Below are 22,694 nucleotides of genomic sequence, written 5' to 3' on the forward strand. Positions count from 1 at the left end.
GGTTATAGGTAAGGCACTGCTGTGAGAGAAGATTTGGGGCAATATTATCAGACTGGTAAGACTTTTCAGATTGTGACACATGATATGAAGCTGGAAGGATGAGTAGTAGAATCCAGGAGGTGTGGTGGGAATGCTATACCAGGTAGAGGAATCTCTTCATTGAAGGCACCAAGGAGAGAAAGCCTTGGGTGGGTGTCCTGGAAGACCTGAATGGAGGTCTACGTCATGCAGGGCTTTCTCACCAAGTCTAGGAGTTTAGAGTTTTTTCCTTGAGGACACTTGGCAGCCATTGGAGGTTGTAAACAAGATAGGGACATGATTGGGCTGGATGTCCTTTAGGGATTGAATCAGAGGGTTCGTGAGTAAAAATGGTAAAACTTGCTAGGAAGCTGTTGGGAAGTCAAGATGATTTTGCATTGTGCTAGGATGAGACCATGGAGTAGGGAAAATGGAGAGATTAAAGATCAATGTAGGGGAATGATTCTGTAGTATGAAGAGTGATTGTGCAGGGTAGGAACAATGGGAGCATCCTTGATGGATATTACTTTTTGATTTGAACGTTCCTTTAAGGTCCAAATTTTTTATTCCAACCCATGCTTTTTACAGTTTTCCCTTTCTACCAGATTGTTTTTATAAAATATTTAAAATAACAGCATCTTCTCTGGAGAGGATGTGGAGAAACAGGAACCCTCTTGCACTGTTGGTGGGAATGCAAATTGGTGCAGCCGCTCTGGAAAGCAGTGTGGAGGTTCCTCAGAAAATTAAAAATAGACCTACCCTATGACCCAGCAATAGCACTGCTAGGAATTTATCCAAGGGATACAGGAGTACTGATGCATAGGGGCACCTGTACCCCAATGTTTATAGCGGCACTCTCAACAATAGCCAAATTATGGAAAGAGCCTAAATGTCCATCAACTGATGAATGGATAAAGAAACTGTGGTTTATATACACAATGGAATACTACGTGGCAATGAGAAAAAATGAAATATGGCCTTTTGTAGCAACATGGATGGAACTGGAGAGTGTGATGCTAAGTGAAATAAGCCATACAGAGAAAGACAGATACCATATGGTTTCACTCTTATGTGGATCCTGAGAAACATAACAGAAACCCATGGGGGAGGGGAAGGAAAAAAAAAAAAAAAAAAAAAGAGGTTAGAGTGGGAGAGAGCCAAAGCATTAGAGACTGTTAAAAAACTGAGAACAAACTGAGGGTTGATGGGGGGTGGGAGGGAGGGCAGGGTGGGAGGGAGGACAGGGTGGGTGATGGGTATTGAGGAGGGCACCTTTTGGGATGAGCACTGGGTGTTGTATGGAAACCAATTTGACAGTAAATTTCATATATTAAAAAATAAAAAAAAAATAATAATAATAAAAAAATAAAAATAAAAAAAAAATTAAAAAAAAATTAAAAAAAAATAATAATAAATAAATAAAATAACAGCATCTTCTGACACCTGATGTCTGGAACTTTCCATACAGCATAAAATGCCAACATTATTTTACCAGTCTATATAGACCTTAGTTTTAGTGCCCTTCTCTGAAGGACAGCCTTATAGCATTCCCCAGTATAAGTGGTATTTTCATTTGATTACAGATATAGACCATACATTAATCACAGAACAATTTTTTCTTACCAGTTGTTCTAGGTTTATCTCTCTAGATTTCCCAACTGTTTGTCTTTTCTGCAACTTGCTTTTGGCTGGTCCAACTACCCTGGACCTTAGCAAGAGCAAAGGGACTATCCCAAGCAACAGGGTGCCTATACACAGCTCTGACAACTTACCCCAGCATCTCCCTTTGTCTCAGCCTCCTTGGTTTCTGAGTAGCTAAGTAACGGTCCAGTGTCATACAACTAGCAAATTGTGGGACTAGCATTCACAACCAGGCAGTCTGACTCTGTGTTCTTTGTCACAACACATTACGACTTCATATAAATGGTTGCCATAGTATCCTCAGTTTCCATTAGAATTTTTTCAGAATTACATGAAAGATTTTCATTGTTGTGTAAAGCTATCAGTCTTGTAGGGTACTGGTATAAGACATGTACAGATACACTAATGATGCTGGCTTGTTTGTGCCTTACCGCCATGTACTTGGGAAGTGCTGTAGAGAAGGCAGTGAAGCTGGGAAGGAGCAGAGGCCAGAAGACATTCCCCGCATCTGTTAAATAAAACATGAAGTGATTACTCTCATTCTCACTCTTCTAATGTCATTATCTGCAGCATGTTTCCCTTTATTTCCACTGGAGTATCCTTTGGTATTTAGTTAACATTAATTGAACTATGTGCTAGGGATTGATTATATAATGGTGAGTGAAATATGTATTATGCTGGTTCTAGGCCACCTTGGGAGAAATTATCCCGGTAGATAAACCGATGAACTAATGTGCAATTCCAGAATTGAGGAAAAGATTATGAAGGCAAAGAACAGGGTACTTGACAGAAAATAAAGATATTTACAATGAAAGAAACTGGCCATGAAGGAAATCTGGAGCAGAGCATTCATTGGAGATGAGCATTTCCTAAAAGTCTAAGATGAGAATGTAATTGGTATGATATAGGGGTCCAGTGGAGGCCAGTAGAGTAGGTACTGGTGAGTGAACGGGAGAGCATCTTAAAATGACAGTGAATAGGGAAGTAGGGTCCAGATAATGCAGAGTTCTGCGGGTCTGGTAAGGAATTTTGTATTTTATTGTAAGCACAGATGGGGTGTACTGTATTTAAACTGTACTGTATACAAACACACTTTGAGTTGCCTCTGAATCACTGAGAGAGATTAATAAAAATGCCAGTGGTCTTTCATTCATCAAAGAGTATTTACTCTGTGCAGATACAGTGAAGGGCAGACAGACAGTACAGAAGTAAACAAAGTATAATATCTGTGGAGTTTAGAGGTATATATACTGATGTCTGCAAGGTGGATGGATGGAGAGATAGAAGGATATGTGATAAGGCAAGTAGAGCCAGATATTTATTGTAGAATCTAAGTTTTGGGGATATGGGAGTTCACTGTCCCAATTCTTTTAATTTTTCTTTATATTTGAAAGTTCTCATGATAATGTTGGAGAAATAGATAAAATGGCATGTGATGATAAGTACATTGCAAAAAATAAGTAGAGTGATGAGGGACCTGATTTGTAAAGAGTGGTCTCAAGTTTGAGTAGAGGTCAAAATGGAGTAATTGAACAAGCCATATTAATATCTTAGGGAAAATATTTGCAGACAGAGATTCTGAAGGAGGGGTGTGCTTCACAGGTTTGAAGACCATCCCGTTGGTCAGGGAGTGGAGCAAAGTGTGCTAAAGAGAGGAGATCAGCAATGAGGTCAGACAGAGGTAGTGCAAGACAGGTTCAGGGAAGGTTTTGTAGACCTCATAAGAACTTTGACTTTTGCTCTGCTCAACAGGGAAATCCAGTGGAGAATTTTAGGCAGAAGAAAGGCCTGATCTAACTTACTTAACAAGAACACTTTGGCTACTGTATGGGATATAGGACAGCAACAGTGGAAGTAGGGAGACCTACACTTAGAGAAGTGTATTAGCTTTGGTGAGAAGATGGCTTTGGACAAGGTGGTAGAGATGCTGATAGAAGGAGTCAAAACCTGGATATATTTTGAAGCTAGAGATGAGAGGACTTGCTGTTAGATATAATGTCCTATGCCTTTAGATTTCTCATTTAGTTGGTCTTAGGCAATTCCTGAATGTCATATTTGTAATGATCCTTTGCTAATTCTGATTTTCGCCAGGGGTGAAGAACTACTTCTTCACAAATTCCCCTCATTTTCTCTATTCTCATCCCCTCCCCCCAGTCTGGGGTGTTTTGTTTTGTTTTGTATTTTTAGTTTCACTGCTGTGTTTCACTATTTAAATTATTCACTATTTTTAGTTTGTCATTTCTACCTTAGAACTTTCATGTCTCCTGCCACATGAAAATACATCCTATTTTCTTTCTTGTTATCTTACAGATTGGGAGTCCAGAGGAGAAACCAATAATTTATTTCCAAAGACAGACAGTTATGAAATTAAATCATTGCAACTGAAGATAAAAAGAGTTGAAAGCTCTCACCTTGAGTGCACTAGGGTCAGAGATGACAGAGAAATGAAATGCCACTTGGAGAAACAACAGGAGGGACATTTCAGACAAGCCATAATAACCTCTGGAGAAGAGTCTGCTTCTGTTCAGTGCACAGTTCATGGAGTACTACAGACAATTTATACTAGAGCAAAAACCAATGAATGCAAGGGATGTAAGGAAGCTGTCAGGTGCCAGTCACACCATAGTCAACATGAAAGAAGTCCTAATAAGGAAAAAGACTCTAAATGTGGAGAATGTGGAAAAGCCTTTAATAGTAGGTCAGACTTAATGAAGCATCAGAGAATTCATGAAAGCAAAAAAAGTAAAGAAAGTAAGAAATGTGCCTACATCCATGGCTCTGAAGTTACTAAACCTCAGAGAATTAATACTGGTGAGAAATCTCATAAATGTAAAGAATGTGGGAAAGCCTTTCATTCTGGCTCACAACTTCGTAAACATCAAAAGATCCACATAGGTGAGAAACCCTATAAATGTAAGGAGTGTAGGAAGGCCTTTCCATCTACTTCACAACTTAATTTACATCAGAGAATTCATACAGATGAGAAATACTATGAATGTAAAGAATGTGGGAAAGCCTTTACCCGACCCTCACACCTCCTTCGACATCAGAGAATCCATACTGGTGAGAAACCCCACAAATGTAAGGAATGTGGGAAAGCTTTTCGTTATGACACGCAACTTAGTCTTCATCAGATAACTCATACTGGTGAAAGACGCTATGAATGTAAGGAATGTGGGAAGGTATATAGTTGTGCCTCACAACTGAGTCTACATCAAAGAATTCATACTGGTGAGAAACCTCATAAATGTAAGGAATGTGGGAAAGCTTTTATCTCTGATTCACATCTTCTTCGACATCAGAGTGTTCATACTGGTGAGAAACCGTATAAATGTAAGCAGTGTGGGAAAGCCTTTCGTCGTGGCTCAGAACTTACTCGACATCAGAGAGCTCACACTGGTGAGAAACCTTATAAATGTGAGGAATGTAAAATGGCCTTTACTTGTAGCACAGAACTTATTCGACATCAGAAAGTTCACACGGGTGAGAGACCCCATAAATGTAAGGAATGTGGGAAGGCTTTTATTCGAAAGTCAGAACTTACTCATCACGAGAGAAGTCATAGTGGTGAAAAGCCCTATAAGTGTAAGGAATGCGGGAAGGCCTTTGGTCGTGGCTCAGAACTTAATCGACACCAGAAAATTCATACTGGTGAGAAACCTTACAAATGTAAGCAATGTGGGAAGGCCTTTATTCGTGGCTCACACCTTAGTAAACATCAAAGAATTCATACAGGACAGAGGAGTGAATGAAGACATGTGGGAAGGCTCAAAATTTTATTGATATCTGCAAAGTCCTACTAGTTAAACACAAACCTACCGCCTGATTTTAAGGGATGTGGGAAAGCATTTGAGGATAACTTAATATCAGAGTTCATACTGTGGATACAAGGCCTTTTTTTGAGGGCCAGAATTTATTTGACATGTTACTGCTATTTGATAAATGTTAGTGGTTGGGAGGGTTCTATTTATGTTTCAAAATTTATTGGACCATCAGTGTTCAATTAATGTAAAAGTGATAAAACTTCATGGATGTGAGGAAAGTGGGAAGGCTTTGGAAGGCAGTTAATGTGTCAGTGACAGTCTCACAGACATTTCTCAGCATCAGGATCATTTTTACCCTGTGGGAAATCAGAGGATTCTTAATATAAATGTCATATATATAGGAGACAAATTTGCTTTAGCTTAAGTTACTCATCTGGTAATTCATGCTTGGGAAAGGCTATAATAATGTTAAAAATGCAGCAGGTTATTCTATCCCACTCAAATCTTGTTAAATATTTGCAAGCTTAACCTCTAAAAATAACCTGAACTGAATCATAGTGGGACAGGACTTAACCAGTGCTCAGTCTTTACTTGCCTTCACCATTTTAACTCATTTCTTATGGGCAAATGACTTAACTAGGTCTAAATTTTCTCACTTAAAAATTAGCAATATTAGCACCATCTTGTTAGCATTGTCAAGATTAAATAATTACATGATATCCCGTAGAATACTGTGTGGCTCATATCGAAAGTGTGTTAAATAAGAGCTGCTTTTATTACTTTATTTTTATACTTGTGGATGGAGATCGTATGAGAGGAAGGCCTTATGTGTGCAGTGAATATAGGAACATCTAACGTCATCTTTTTATTGAATGTCAGGTAATTCCTTCTGGAGAAAAATTAAAAACTGAAGTTTTCATTCTCCTTGCCTTCTTGCTTCACTAGGGGAAAGGAAATCAAGGCAAATTACAATTAGAAATGAATGACAGAGTGGGGCGCCTGGGTGGCTCAGTCGGTTGAGCGTCCGACTTCGGCTCAGGTCATGATCTCACGGTCTGTGGGTTCGAGCCCCGCGTCGGGCTCTGTGCTGACAGCTCAGAGCCTGGAGCCTATTTCCGATTCTGTGTCTCCCTCTCTCTCTGACCCTCCCCCGTTCATGCTCTGTCTCTCTCTGTCTCAAAAGTAAATAAACATTAAAAAAAATTAAAAAAAAAAAAAAAAGAAATGAATGACAGAGGGACAACTACGCATTAACATTTGTAGGATGAAACAAAGCTATACCCAGGAAAATAACTTCTTTCAATATGGGTAGAAAATGGGAGATGATTAATGGCCAGGATTCATTGTCAGTACTTGGTGCACTGCCTGTTCTAATAGGTCCCCTGTAAACACACGTAGAAATCAGAGGAATGAGGGAGTGAATAAATATTCATCTCTGGTGTATAGAAAAGCTCTAACAAAGTAAGTGCAAAGCAAAACAAACCAAAAACCTTGAAAACTTTTGAAATGGTAAAGTAAAAAACCCTCAATCATCATGAATGAGAGGATATGTAACTACAAAAATGGAATTATAAAGAAATAAGGCAATACAGTTGTGGCAGACACTGTTGGTTACCTACCCATTGGTGTTAGCCATTTTCCCTTTGCCAGGACTGCCCATCTGAAGTCTAGCTCTTGCTGTCCTAGTTTGCTTAATAATTGGACATATATATAACAGTCCCGGCCATAGAAGATCTGAGCAAAAGTTATACGTAGCCTTTATGTTAAATTTTCTTTCCTAACAAAGTAGGAGGAAATGGTCCTCTTATACCCAGGATGCATGTCTATATGTGTAATACCTGGAACTGTGGCCATTTTGCTACCACATGAGTAAGAGGCCGAGATTGGCACAGGGGATAGATTGGAATTACCTGCATCCTTGACATTGTTGAGCTGATGAAACAATGTGGAACTGCCCTGTTCCTGGACTTTGAGTAAAATGAGAAACTTCATGCATATCAGTTTTAAGTTTATACTCACTTTTTTATGATCTATCAGAGTCCTAGAAAAAAATATTTTCGTATGTATATACACATATTTATTCACCTTTAATTTAGTAAATTGGGGAAATGTTTATATTCGGCTTCTTTTTATGGTATATCTGAAATTGTAGTAAAGCATTATTTTCTTAAATATTTTTTAGACATGTATATACATATATTCTACTTTGAATTAGTAAGACATGGGAAATTTTTTTTTTACATTCAGCATTTTATAGTGTGTGTTTATGTTCATCTTTTTAAAGCATGTCTGAAATCCTGAAAGATATTTTCCTGAATAAAGAATCAATAAACTGATTCCTCTCATATCAGAATATCTAACAGATAAAATCTTCTAAGTGTTCAAGGTACAAAGAGTCACAGCTGTGAGGCTAGCATAACGCTTTTAAGAAATTTGGAGGGGTGCCTGGGTTGCTCAGTTGGTTAGGCATCCAGCTTCGGGTCAGGTCATGATCTCATGGTTTGGAGTTCAAGCCCCGAGTTGGGCTCTGTGCTGACAGCTCGGAGCCTGGGACCTGCTTCAGATTCTGTGTCTCTCTCTGTCCCTCCCCTGATCACACTCTATCTCTCAAAAATAAATAAACATTAAAAAAAAATTTTTTTTGGAAAAGGATAACATTCAAATCAAATCACCCAAAAAAATAATCCATTGTACTTATGGTATGTGAATATTAAAATAAGTTAAATCTAGCAGCCTATTAAAATAGGGTTGTTGGGGAGTTTTTTTGTCCAGAATATGATTCATGACTTGATCTGTCCAGTTAATTTTTAAGTAATGTATCAATGTAGTGTTTACACGTTGAAAACTAGACCCTAAAATAACTTTTTCCCAAAGTAGTAACTGAGAAACTATTAGAGCATATGCATATTCAGCTGCTGTGAAGTCGCTGCAGTTATCCACTTAATCAGACCTCATGGGCTGTAGACACATTTGGAATAATCCCTAGTGGATTCCACTTACATCTTGCACTTTAGAAAATAATACTTCAAATAAGTTTAATGCAAACATGTATTATATGGTAAATCAATTATAGCTAAATGTCAGCCCATTGGAGGAGAATTTATAATAAAAATCCAAGCATTTTTTATTTTTTTGAGTATGCTCTATGCCCAATGTAGGCTTGAATTCCAGATCTTAAGATCAAGAGTCACATGCTCCACTGACTGAGCCAGCCAGGTGCGCCCAAGCATTTTTTAAAGGGGAAGTTATTGCTAAATTTTATCTGTACTGGCATAATTATTCCGTAAGTCTCTTCTTCAAAGTTGTACGTACTGTTCTAAGAGGACAAGCTCTGCCCTTAGGAGGAATTGAATTAATAAAGATAGGCAAAACCAGGCATGATCATGGTACTGGTTTCATTATAATTTCTAATATTTTTTGACATATTAAGAGACGATTCTCTTTCTTTTTTTGCCCATGTATACATTTTCCTTTTTTCAACACTTGAAAATTGTATTCTAATTTTATATAACAAACTATCAGGGTGCCTGGCGGGCTCAGTCTGAAGGATATGCGACTCTTGATCTTGCAGTCATGAGTTCGAGCCCCACATTGGATGTAGAGATTATAAATAAATCAACCTAAAAAAAAAAAAAACAAACAAAAAAAAACTAGGAGCGCCTGGGTAGCTCAGTTGAGCATCTGAGCATCTTTTGATTTCGGCTTGGGTCATGATCTCATGGTTTGTAGTTTCGAGCAAGCCACGTGTCAGGTGACTTTCAGCATGGTACCTGCTTGGGATTCTCGGTCTCCCTCTCTGCCTTTCCCCTGCTTGCCCTCTCAAAAATGGATAAATCTTAAAAACAAAAACCCCACGTTCTCTTAATTGCCATTACAAAAGCCTTCCATGCTTTTTGCCATACTCAAGAAGCATGCCCACATCGAAGAAGTTTGCTTTGGTAGTGGTGGTGGTAGTGGTGTGTGTGTGTAGTGTAGCATAGTTTAAACGGGATCATGCTTACACATTAAGGTGCAATCCCCTTTTCTCACTTGGTAACTTACCATGACTGGGCTTCCTTCCAGTCAGTGCCTACAAGTGTAACTTTTTAGCTTTTAGACTCCTACATCATAAAGACAAAGCATAATAATATGCAGCCCAATCTTCCACCAGTTCAGATTTGTTATTTTACAAATAATTAATTGTACAATTTTATTACACATGTATTATTTCCTGTTGGTGCTTCTGTTGAGTGGATGGATTCCCACCAGTTGGATTCCTTGCTTTACAACATAGTGTATTTTAAATGTAGTAGTTAATGCCTTATTTTCTGAAATTTGCCATTAATCTAGAAATATATACCCATTCCCAACAACTTCAATGAAGAATGAATCTTTTGTTAAATTGAGTGAAGAAAAAATGCGTTTAATTTGCATTTTCTTAACTGTCGGTGAGGTTGAGCGTTTATCATGTCTAAAACGTCATGCCTAATATTGCTGTGAATTCCTTGTTTTTATGTATTCCATTTTTTAAATTGGAGTAGTTTTTGAAGGAGTTTGTAGAAACCTTGTTTTGTTACATACTTTGCAGTTGGTTTTCTTAGTCTAGCATGTATTTTTTACCTTTTTTAATGGCAAAAGAAATCAACAGACTTTTTCTGTGAAGGACCAGATAGTAAATATTTCAGGCTTTGTGGTCATACAGAATCTACTCTGCCTTTGTAGTGTGAAAACATACATAAGCCAGTGGTTCTTAACCAGGGGTAGTTTTTTACCTGTCCTACTCTTAATCCCAGGAGACACTGGACAGTGTCCAGAGAGATGTTTGTTTGTCAGTTTGAGGGGAAGGGCTGCTGGCATCTAGTGGGTAAAGGCTAGGGATGCTCTGAATATCCTGTAATGCATAGTACAGTCCCTTACAACAGATCTGGGGGTGCCTGGGTGGCTCAGTAGGTTAAGCGTCTGACTTCAGCTCAGGTCATGATCTCACGGTTGGTGGGTTCAAGCCCCGTGTCGGGCACTGTGCTGACAGCTCAGAGCCCGGAGCCTGCTTCAGATTCTGTGTCTCCCTCTCTCTCTGCTCCTTCCCCACTTGTGCTCTCTCTCATAAATAAACATTGGAAAAAAAATTTTTAGAATTATCTAGTCCAAAATATCAGTGCTGAAGTTGAGAAATCCTGAATGTAAGAAAATGGGCATGGCTGTGTTCCAATAAAACTTTACACAACAAGCAACAGGCCACATTTAGGTATCCTTTTTGATGTATGATATCTACTTTTCTGATATTGTTCCAGAATTCTCCTAATTTTTCCAAACTTTCTTGTTTATGTTAAATTTTCTTGACTAAAATAATTCAGAAAAACAGTAGCACCTGTGTGACTGGTGCCTACTAACTAGACATCTAATTGTTTTTTATTAAAATTTTATAAAAGAAGTAAATCATTTCATAAATAAGTCTTCTCTTTTCCCTTCAGTCCTGCTCTTCTCCCTGTGTCTGAAGAGGCAATAACTTGGTGCACGTACTATCTGTAAAACCAATACTTAGGTGTACACACAAATGGCACATAATATGGGTTTCTAGGAAACAAATGATACGTATTTCTGTAATTTTTCTTATTGACAATATGTGAGATCTAAAACTTGAAAAATACCTAATTTTTATATGCTGTGTTGTGTTTTTATACAGTTTATTCATTGAAGTCCATTCATGAACTAGAAAACAATTGCAGATAAGATCATTTCTATATGTTTTAGCAAGGAATTGAATAAAGGATATTTTGTAATTTGAAGAATTTTCAGAAGGCCAAGGAATTAGACTTCAGGGCTGTACGATCCAGAAAATAACAGGATAAAGGCCCAGATATACCACAAATACAAAAGCTCAGATACATGGTTTCTTGAACAGTACTTGAATGTAGTACTGTTCAAGAAAATCTGCTACTGCCACTTTATGCTTATCACCTAATGTTCTAAGGACTGGAAGGTAGAAACTTCAACAGCTGCTTAAGGGGAACCAGTCACTCCTGCCACTGTGAATCCTATCCCTATGCCACCACCACCCCATTATGCTCACTTCCTCCACTTCCAAGGTTCAGGTAGTGCCTGGTGGAACCTAGATTACATGCTAACTCCCACCTGCAGTGGAGTCCAGGTGAAGTATGTGGATTGTAATGAGAAATCACAATTTGGGATGATATGACAGATTCATTCTTGTCTGCCATCATCCCACTGAATCTGGTGGAACAAGTACATTTGCTGACCCTGGATGAAATCATGGACAGACCATACCCTGAGTCCACCATATAAATCAAAACTGTAAGCATTATGGATGGGGGACTTCCCTCCTTTAGCTCAGGCATGTTGCAGGGTGGGTGAGATGCCAGATGAGGAAAGAAGACATGGCTTCTGCCTTTCTGGTCCTCTTTCTCATCTCCCAACTTGCTGTCCCTAGTTTCTGATTGCTTGGATGGAACTTGAGTATTAGAAAGAGGTCTAGATCCTCCTTGCATGATAAGTCATAATGATCCTGTCACACTGCTCTCCACCCTTGGCTGTTCTCTGCTGGAGTACTTTTGTAAATTTCTTTGGAACCCCTTGATATATAAAAGAGATGATCTGTTCAACAATCTCACACTCCTTTTCTGATTTGTTCTACTTTAGTATTCTTTTTTTAAAATTTTTTTTAACGTTTATTTATTTTTGAGACAGAGACAGAGCATGAACGGGGGAGGGGCAGAGAGAGAGGGAGACACACAATCGGAAGCAGGCTCCAGGCTCCGAGCCATCAGCCCTGAGCCGAAGTCGGACGCTTAACCGACTGAGCCACCCAGGCGCCCCTAGTATTCTTTTTTTTAATTTATCTTTAAAAAAGATTTTCTTATTGTGATGAATTACATCAATTTGAGTTAAATGTTTCCTCATGATTAGGTTCAGAATATGTATATCTGCATTTATGAATTTTCGACAAATACTGCATCTCTTCCAGGCATTATGTCAGGGAGTATATGATGTGACTGTCTTATTAGTGATGGTAACTTCAACTACCTAAGATTGTGCTTTCCAGGTTTCTCCACTGGAAAGAATATTTTTTTCTTTGTAGTAAGTAGTATGCAGGAAGGTGCTTTTAAATTAAGATAGCTATCCCATTCTCCATTATATGTTTAAAATCCATTGATGAGGGGCACCTGGGTGGCTCGGTTGAGCATCCAACTCTTGATTTCAGCTCAGGCCATGATCTCGTGGTTTATGGGATCCAGCCCCATATTGTCAGCACAGAGCCTGCTGGGGATTCCCTCTCTGCCCCTCCTGTCCTCATGTGCTTGCATGCTCTTTCAAAATAAATAAACAAAATTTCTTTTTAAATCCATTGATGATTCTTCATTGAATCAATTGTTACTATGATGGTCATACCCTATATGATTCTAGTCCTTTTGGAATGTGTTTCATGGCTCAGCATATTCTCAATTTATATAAAACGTACGTGTGTTTGAAAAATGCCCACCCATCTGGCTCGGTCCATTGAGCATCTGACTTGATTTCAGCTCAGGTCATGATCCCAGGGTCATGGGATCTTGCTCAGCATGGAGCTTACTGATTCTCTCTCTCTTCCTCTGCCCCTCCTCCCTGTTCATGCTCGCTCTCTAAAATAAAATGAAAAAAAAAAAAAAGTTTTTAATGCCTACCCATCAACAAACTACTCGTGAGGCTGCTTTTTCTTTAAAGTTTATTTTTGAGAGAGAGAGAGTGAGCAGGGGAAGAATAGACAGAGAATCCCAAGTAGGCTCCATGCTGTCAGTACAGAGCCTGACTCAGGGCTCAAATTCACAAACCATAAGATCATGACCTGAGCCAAAACTCAAAAGTCGGATACTTAACTGACTGAACCATCCAGGTGCCCCCCTCATAGGACTACTTCAAAATGTTGTGCAAATAATCATCAATTTGATAAATTAATATGTATAAAATGTTCAGAATAGATCCTGAATGACCTGTAAACTGTTGATGAGGATGGTAATACACATACTCTTATGTAAAAAAAAAAAAAAAAAGCTGCTGTTTTTATTACTACTTTCATCTAGAGTCATGAATTTTCCATTCTTGTAAATTTTTTTCTTCAAAAAAATTTTTTAATCTTTATTTTTGAGAGTGAGAGCATGGGTGGGAGCTAGGGAGAGACAGAGAAAGAGGGGGGAACAGAAGACCTAAAGTGGGCTTTGCACTGACAGCAGCAAGCCTGGGGTAGGGGGTAGGGGGACTCACACTCAGACTGTGAGAACATGACCTGAATTGATGTCAGACATTCAACCAACCAAGCCACACAGTCACCCCCTATTATTGTATATTAATACAATTGCAACAACATTCTATTGTGGAATTGACTCTTTGCTTTCAGGCATAGTCTCCTGTAAGGAAGGAAATCCAAAGAGGAAATATTTTTTGTCTGCTAATATTCAAGAGGGAAACTCCTCTGAGTATGGGTAGAAACTGGCAATAACAGTTATCCATAATCTTGACTGCTTTTAAAGATTACTTGGCACATCTCAGAAATCAACATATTGCGACAATTATTATGGAAGTGTGACAACATAAAACTGGGAGGATCCACATAGGATAACTAAACAAGCAGAATGACTAGAGAAGTGAAGAGACAAAGATTACTGTATATGTGCTTATTTCTGCTGTCTCCCTAAAGTCTTGTTAAAATAACAGTAACAGAAAGTACAAAATCAAAAGAACAGAGGATGGAAGGGGCAATAACAGTAGAAACAAATGTCAAGATGGAAGATGGAAAGCATATGGAAGGTTGTCACCTAAGAAGCTACAGGAAGTCTTGAAGAAGAAAATCTCATAGGAAAGTGAGATATTTTGTACCACAAAATACCAGAAAGGCCCCCAGCAATCCCATTGCAGCAATAATAGTGACAACAGAGACAGCTGGGCCAGTTCCTAAAATTCCAAGGGAGGAAAATCCTCTTTGACCACAGGATCTGTGTTTCCAAGAACATATAGGGAGTCCCATTGCTTTTTTTTTCTATCCTTTTACTGCTTGGCCCTACACGTTGGCAGAAAATGAACAGCAGACAAAAAAGCCAATGCTTCACCTTTCTACCCAGAAGAAAGGGAGAAATGGTCTCTGAATTGGAATGTGTTGGGAAGATCAGAGAAAATGGAGCATAAGAAAACAATCCCATAAAATTTTGTATGAACTGGAAGCACCCCCCAAGCTGTGCATTCATCAATTTGACCCTAAATAGCATACTAAGACTTTGAGAACTAAAATATAGGGTAGACCACCACCCAGGTCTCAAACTGGCCACTAGGTGGCACAGACGTGGAACAGCTCTGAAGAGAACTACAAAGATTAAAAATTAAACTGAGGTTGAAGCCACAGCTTACAGAAGGTAAGCAGGAGCTTGTGGCCTGAAACTTACTGGGTTGATTGCCTGCTACACAAACAAAAAATGCCTTAAACGAGACCCAGAGAAATATAATAGTTAAAATGACCAAGATACAATCCAAAATTACTATAGATAGAATGAGGAAAATCATGTCATCTCACAGAGGAAGAGATAATAAATGACACCAATTCTGAGATAATAACAGGTGTTGGAATTAAGAGACAAAGCCTCTAAAGCAACTATCATAGCCAAACTCCAAGAACAAGGGGAAAATACACTTGAAACAAATGGAAAAATAGAAACTCTCTGAAAAGAAATCAAAGATACAAAAAATATCTAAATGGAAATTTTAGAACTGAAAATTACAGTAACAAAAGTTCACCATATGGGCTCAATATCAGAATGAAAATGATAGAGGAAAGATTAAGTGAACTTGAAAATTGATGAATGGAAATATTCTAATCTGTATAACAGAAAAAACAGTTGAAAGAAATTATCAGGAAGAAATTATAACAATTTCCACAATCTCCTCCAGAAAATGAAAGCATGGGAAAACTCTAATAACCCATTCTATAAGCCAACATTATTTTAATACCAATCCCAGATAAAAATATTATAAGAAAGGAAGACTACAGATCAATGTCTCTCATGAATAATAGATGCAAAAATTCTCACAATATTTTAGCAAATCAAATCCAACAATGTATTAAAAAAATTATACCATGACCAAATGGGATTTATTCTAACTGATCAACATTCAGAAATTAATCGATGTAGGGGTGCCTGGGTGGCTCTGTCAGTTAAATGTCCAATTCTTGATTTCAGCTCAGGTCATGATCTCATGGTTCATGAGTTTGAACCCCATGTCAGGCTCTGTGCTGTCAGTGTGGAGCCTCCTTGAGATTCTCTCCCTCTTTCTCTGCCCCTCCCCTGTTTGCATGTGCTTTCTCTCTCTCTCTCTCTCTATCAAAATAAATGAATAAATTTAAGAAAAAATCAATTGATGTAATCTATCACATCAACAGACTAAAGAAAGATCGTGGGATTTTATCGATACAGAAAGAGTATTTGACAAAATCTGACATTCATTCATGACAAAACATTCCCAGAAAATTAGGAGAAGAGGAGAATTTCTTCAACTTGATAAAGGCATCTACAAAAACCCCACAGCTAACATCATATTTAATGGGGAGAAACTGAACGCTTTTTCCCTCAAATCAGGAATGAAGCAAGGATATCCTCTTTTACCAATCCTTTTCAACATCATACTGGAAATCCTAAGTAGTTCAAAAAGACAAGAAAATAAATAAAAGGTATGCAGATTGGAAAGAAAAAATACAATTTTCTTTGTTCACAGAGGACACAATTGCCTGTACAATCCCAAAGGATCAACAAAACTTCATTCTTTTGTCTTGAATTGACCAATCCAGCCTTAGCCCAGAAAACATGAAGCACTCTGCCACAGACCCTAATACAGGCATGTGTCCCAGATCCTATCTCTCTCTCTGTGCTGTGGCTTGACTTCCAACACAGGCCCTCAACGTGTGCTTTGTACTTTCTCCAGGACCTGTGAGTAATAATTTATTTCAGTTTCTCTTATAGTTGTTTATTGAACCATGGCTCACTCTCCAGCACCCTTGTGCTCCACTTAACAAATGTGAATTTGACAGATTCATAACAAAATCTAAGAAAATATGTACAGGATCTATATGAAGAAAACTATAAAACTGATAAAAGAAATCAAAGATCTGGGGGCACCTGGGTGGCTCAGTCAGTTAAGCATCCGACTTCAGCTCAAGTCATGATCTTACAGCTTGTGGATTCACGCCCTGTGTGGGATTCTGTGCTGATGGCTCAGAGCCTGGAGCCTGCTTCAGATTCTGTGTCTCCCTCTCTCTCTGCCCCTCCCCCCTCACACTCTGTCTCTGTCTCTCTGTCAAAAATAAATAAACATTAAAAATAATAATAAAAAAAAGAAATCAAAGATCTAAATAAATGGAGAGATGATCCAGGTTCATGAATTAGAATACTCAGTATTGTGAAGAAGTCAACTGTTCCACACTTGATCTACAGATTTAACACAATCCCAATCAAAATTCCAGAAAGCTACTTTGTAGATATCAGCAAAGTTATTCTAAAATTTATATGGACAAGCAAAATCCCCAGAGTAGCCAGAACAAATTTGTAAGGCTCACATTACACATTTTCAAGACTTACTATAAAGCTACAGTAATCAAGACCACAAGGTATTTGAGAAAGAATAGAAAGAATGCATCCATTGAACAGAATAGGTCCAGAAATGGACCCACACAAATATAGTCAACAGTGCTTTGACAAAGGAGCAAAGTCAATTTAATAGCAAAAGGATAGTCTTTGGGGGGATCTGGCTGACTCAGTTGGTGGAGCATGTGACTCTTGATCTTGGGGTTGTGGTTTGAGCCCCATGTTGGGTGTAGAGATTACTTAAAATCTTAAAGAAAAATAAATGATAGTCTTTTTAACAAATGGTGCTGAAACAATTGGATGTACATCTTTAAAAATAAACACAGACCTTATATCTTATGGAAAACTTATTTCAAAGTTTTACCATATGTAGATGTATAGATGTATTTTTTACCTTTTCTAGGAAAAACACTCATTTTCAAAATTTTGTTTTGCTGTAAAGATATATGTAACTATATGCCTATGGGGAGGTTTTATTTTTTTCCCTTTATCTAAAGGAAACCAATGCAAATCATGTTGCCTGAAGATGTTCACTTCACTTAAATAGTAAAACATTTAAAACCTAAAATTTTCATTTATAAAATTATGGAAAATCAAAATTGTGTCATATTGTGGCAATTATTTTTAACAGCACCAGATAAGAAAAACTAAAATTTTATTGCAGTGAATGGCTGACATTTATGAAGATGGCCCCAAATTAGAAAGTAACAGAAGGTTCTTTAGTTGCAATTTGATTGATTTCTCCTTCTTAGTATTTATAAGGTTTATATTCTTTTAAAGGATATTATTCCGGGGCACCTAGATGGCTCAGTTGGTTGAGACTTAGACTTCGGCTCAGGTCATGATCTCACAGTTCGAGCCCCACATTGGGCTCACTGCTGTCAGTGCAGAGCCCACTTCAGATCTTCTGTCCCCCCTCTCTATCTATCCCTCTCCTGCTCGTGCTCTCTCAAAAATAAATAAATAAACATTAAAAAAAATAAAAGACATTATTCTGTGGCTGGGAATGGAGGAATAGAAAAAGAACTGTTAGGTAAGAGAAAAAAATTAATGTTTCTTAGTATAAAGGTAAATTGGGCCATTTTATATTGGTTCTTAACAAATTATTAATACACATGTACTAAGGTGAAAGGGCTTTCTCTGCCCATCAACTACTCTCATACAAATGCAATGGCCCAGAACTTCTTACTGTTTTAATTACAGGGCAGTTCAGCCCTTTCCAAAGAGATGTACTAATCTGATTACATTGCAGTTTATTCCCTACTCTACCGCCAACTCCCACTCTTCATCTTTCATTCAGTTATATGGGAAAGATCCAGGAAAAATTCAAGATAATGCCCTACTCCAATAGAAGTGGTAAGCTAATGGATAAATCAAACCAAAGCGAAATCCTAACACGGGCACTTCCCTGGCTCAGTTAGTAGAGCATGTGACTCTTGACCTCAAGGTTGTAAATTTGAATCCCACTTTATGTGTAGAGATTATTTGAAAATACAATCTTAAGGGGTGACTGGCTCAGTCAGAAAAGCATGCAACTCTTGATCCTGGGGTCATGAGTTCAAGCCCCACATTGGGTATAAAGATTACTTAAATAAAGAAAACGTTTTAAAAAATCTTTAATGAAACTATAAGAGAAATAATTGACATCACAGGCAACCTTAAAATTTTAAGTGACAACATAAAAAACTAAGTGTATACTATAATTACGATTTTCACCTCCCAGTTATTTATCCATTTACCTGTTTTGTTTCCAGTTTTTGGCTATTATAAATGTGTAATATATTCTTTCTTAATTGAAGTACAGTTGACATCTGTGTAATACATGCTTCATTGAACTGGGGAGATTCCCTGAGATAACTCTTTCAATATTCATCCCTTCTGTGAATGCAAAAGAAAAAAAAATCACTTGTGCTAATTTACCTCCCTATTTAGTACAATAGGTCTTGCTTTCATTTGTAAACCACAATTTCACTATTATAGAGCCTGGTGGCTTTTGAGTGCCAGGGGTATCTTTAGAGTTCTTCCAGAATTCAGGCATGCAGAAATGTTATATTAAGGGAAATGGTGATTTTCTTCAAGAGAATAAAGGACTGATTATTAAGCCTGAAACAATCTGTTAATGGCTTACAGCAAAAATGGAAAGTAATTAGTTCTCTGTTTTTGTTTTGTTTTTTTAACGTTTATTTTTGAGACAGAGAGAGAGCATGAACAGGGGAGGGGCAGAGAGAGAGGGAGACACAGAATTGGAAGCAGGCTCCAGGCTCTGAGCCATCAGCCCAGAGCCCGATGCGGGGCTCGAACTCACGGACGGTGAGATCGTGACCTGAGCTGAAGTCGACCCCCAACTGACTGAGCCACCCAGGCGCCCTGTAGTTCTCTGTTTTTGATTGAACTAAAAAACATTGTCATGGGTGATCTTAAGGCTTTGATTAAGTGAATAAATGTACAACTACATTAGTGTTGAATCCAAGTTAGCTTGTGGTCACTCAGTTAAAAACTTGAACTCTAAAAATACCCTGGATATCTTCATGCTAACATTTTTGTTGAGGTTTTATATAGTTAAAATGTGTCAGTGTCCTCCAGCCAATTACCACCAGGAACATTCCTTATATTCAAACAAGCTGGGTTTACTGCTCATTGAAGCAAACAGGAACACACAATATTGAGTTTGTGTTTATTAATTTAGAGAAGGTTTAAGGAAATGGGGCTTTGTTCTGGATTCGATATTGTCAGGAATCAGGTTAATTCCATAACTGCATATCTTAATAAATCTTATCTATAAGGAGAGAAGACTAAAGGAAGATTAAAATGGTAATTGGTAAAGAAATGGCAGTCATTTCATATCAGATAAAGGGTTAGTATCCAAACTCTATAAAGTTCTCAAACTCAACACCCAAAAAGCAAAAAATCCAGTGAAGAAATGGGCAGAAGACATAGACACTTTTTCAAAACCATCCAGATGGCTAATAGATACATGGAAAGATGCTCAACAGCACTCATCATTAGAGAAATACAAATCAAAACCACAATGAGATACCACCTCACATACCTGTCAGAATGGCTAAAATTAACAACTCAGGCAACAATAGATGCAGGTGCGGATGCGGAGAAAGGGGAACCCTCTTACACTCTTGCTGGGAAAGCAAACTGGTGCAGCCACTCTGGAAAATAGTATGCAGGTTCCTCAAAAAGTTAAAAATAGAACTACCCTATGACCCAGCAATTGCACTACTAGGTATTTATCCAAAGGATACACAAATGCTGATTCGAAGGGGCACATGCCCCCCAATGTTTACAGCAGTGCTATCAACAATAGCCAGATTATGGAAGGAGCCATTGACTGATGAATGGATAAAGAAGATGTGGTATATGTATACAATGGAATATTACTCAGCAATCAAAAAGAATGAAATCTTGCCATTTGCAACAATGTGGATGGAACTAGAGTGTATTATATTATGCTAAGCAAAATAAATTAGAGAAAGACAAATATTATATGATTTCACTCATATGTGGAATTTAAGAAACACAACAGATAAACATAGGGGATGGGAAGGAACAATAAAAACAGAGAGGGAGGCAAACCATAAAAGACTCTTAAATACATGGAACAAACTGAAGGTTGCTGGAGGGGAGGTGGATGGGAGGGATGGGCTAAATGGGTGATGGACATTAAGGAAGGCACCTTTGGGATGAGCACTGGGTATTATATGGAAGTGATGAATCACTGGTTCTACTTCTGAAACCAATACTACACTGTATGTTAACTAACTTAAATTTAAATTAAAAAAAATAATTTAAAAAAGAAGTGGCAGTCATTCATGCTATCTAGGAATATATTTAGCGTTCTGTGGTTTGAATAATGTTCATGTTTTGTCTGTGTTTAGATACGATTACAGAGTAATTTTGTTTTTGTCTTGGTCCATCAGGGTCACAGAACTGCATATCTAATGTCGATGTTATGTGAAATCACTTATGATCAACAGGAAAACACCAAGATGTAGTTAATAGTACCAGGCTACCTCCCACATGTCAGCAGCAGCTTTTCTCCTTCTTAAGTGCATAAAGAGCATAAATCTTAAGTGTACAGCTTGATGTCATTTTATCGACTTTATTAAGTTATATACAATGAATTACACTCATTTTAAGTATACAGCAAAGTTTTGAAAGGTGATACCCATGTAACTACCATGACAATTAAGATGCAGAACATTACCATTGCTTGAGAAAGTTCTTCGTTGCCCTGTAGTTAACCTCTCCCACCATACCTTGTTCCAGACAACCACTGATCTGCTTTCTGTCACTGTAGATTAGCTTGCATTTTCTGGAATTTCAAAAAAAAAAGGAATCATACAGTATTTCTCCATTTGTGTATTGCTTTTTCACTTAGAGTGCTTTTGGCATATGGTTTTATTTCTTTTGGGTATATTAGCAGGAGTGGAATTCCTCAGTTAGTTGTTAAGTTTGTATTTTACTCTATTAGAAATTGCTGAGGCACCTGGGTGGCTCAGTTAGTTAAGCATCAGACTTCAGCTCAAGTCATGCTCTCATGGTTTGTGAGTTCAAGCCCCACATCAGGCTCTGTGCTGACAGCTCTGAGCCTGGAGCCTGCTTCTGATTCTATGTCTCCCTCTCTCTCTGCCCCTGCCCTGCTCATGCTCTGTCTCTCTCTCTCTCAAAAATAAACATTCAAAAAAAAAAAAAAAAAAAAAGGAATTGCTAACCTGTCCTCAGCAGAGGTCATTTCATTTTACATTCCCATAAACAGTATTGGAGAGTTCTAGTTGCTCCATATTCTCACCAACACTTTGTATTGTCAATCTTTTCCCCCTCCCCCACCCTCAGCCTGTACTGTCAATCTTTTTAATTTTACCTATTCTATTGCTTGAGTTGCAGTCTCTCATTGTGGGTTTTTGGTTTTGTTTTTTAAGTAAGCTCCATGCCCAATATGCGGCTTGAACTCATGACACTGAGATCAAGAGTTGGATGCTCTACCGCCTGAGCCAGGTACCCCTCATTGTGGTTTTAACTGGCATTTCCATGATAACTAATGATGTTGAGCATCCTTTTGTGTGCATATTGGCCACTCTTGTATCTTCTTTTTGAAATACCATTAAGACTGAAGGTTTTTGTTGCAGGTCAGTATTTACCTCAAAAAACCAAATAGGGACCAGAGAATGTATTGGTTCTGAATGTATTGGTTACTGCAGAGAAATAGTAACATTTGGGATACTGAAGAGGTAGAAGTCTTAAGACTATACACCTGAATAATGGAAAGGTAGAAGAACCTATTGTCTTAAAAAATATGATCTAAAAGAGAAGATTTTCAGAGAGGAGGGACATCTTTCCTGTAGTTGAGATTTGACCTTAAGACTTGCTTCAATAGAGACACAAGAACTTAGGGAACTGATGAGAATCAATTTAAAAAAAAAAAACAACAACCCTGAATATGGGAGGCACCAGGGTGGCTCAAGTAGATTGAGCATCCAACTTTGGCTCAGGTCATGAGTTCAGCTCATGAGTTCGACTCATAGTTCATGAGTTCAAGCCCTGCATCAGGCTCTCTGCTGTCAGCGCAGAGCCCACTTTGGATCCTCTGTTTACCTCTCTCTGCCCCTCCCCCGCTGTACTCTCTCAAAAATAAACACTAAAAAAAAAAATACCACTGCCTGTG

At 38.1% G+C, this 22,694-nt stretch overlaps 1 protein-coding gene across 1 annotated transcript in view; it reads left to right on the top strand.

Annotated features, from left to right (window-relative positions):
* The window catches only part of LOC122207717, an 84,971-nt gene extending 78,495 nt beyond the window's left edge, over positions 1-6,476 (top strand). Inside the window, exon 14 of the mRNA XM_042917903.1 lies at positions 3,970-6,476. Coding sequence (XP_042773837.1) covers positions 3,970-5,411 — 1,442 coding nt within the window. The 3' untranslated portion in view covers positions 5,412-6,476. The remainder of the gene's footprint in view (positions 1-3,969) is intronic.
* The last annotated feature ends 16,218 nt before the right edge of the window (positions 6,477-22,694 follow it).

This window comes from Panthera leo, chromosome E2 (genome assembly GCF_018350215.1).
Source record: "Panthera leo isolate Ple1 chromosome E2, P.leo_Ple1_pat1.1, whole genome shotgun sequence".
NCBI classification, from domain to species: Eukaryota; Metazoa; Chordata; class Mammalia; order Carnivora; family Felidae; genus Panthera; species Panthera leo.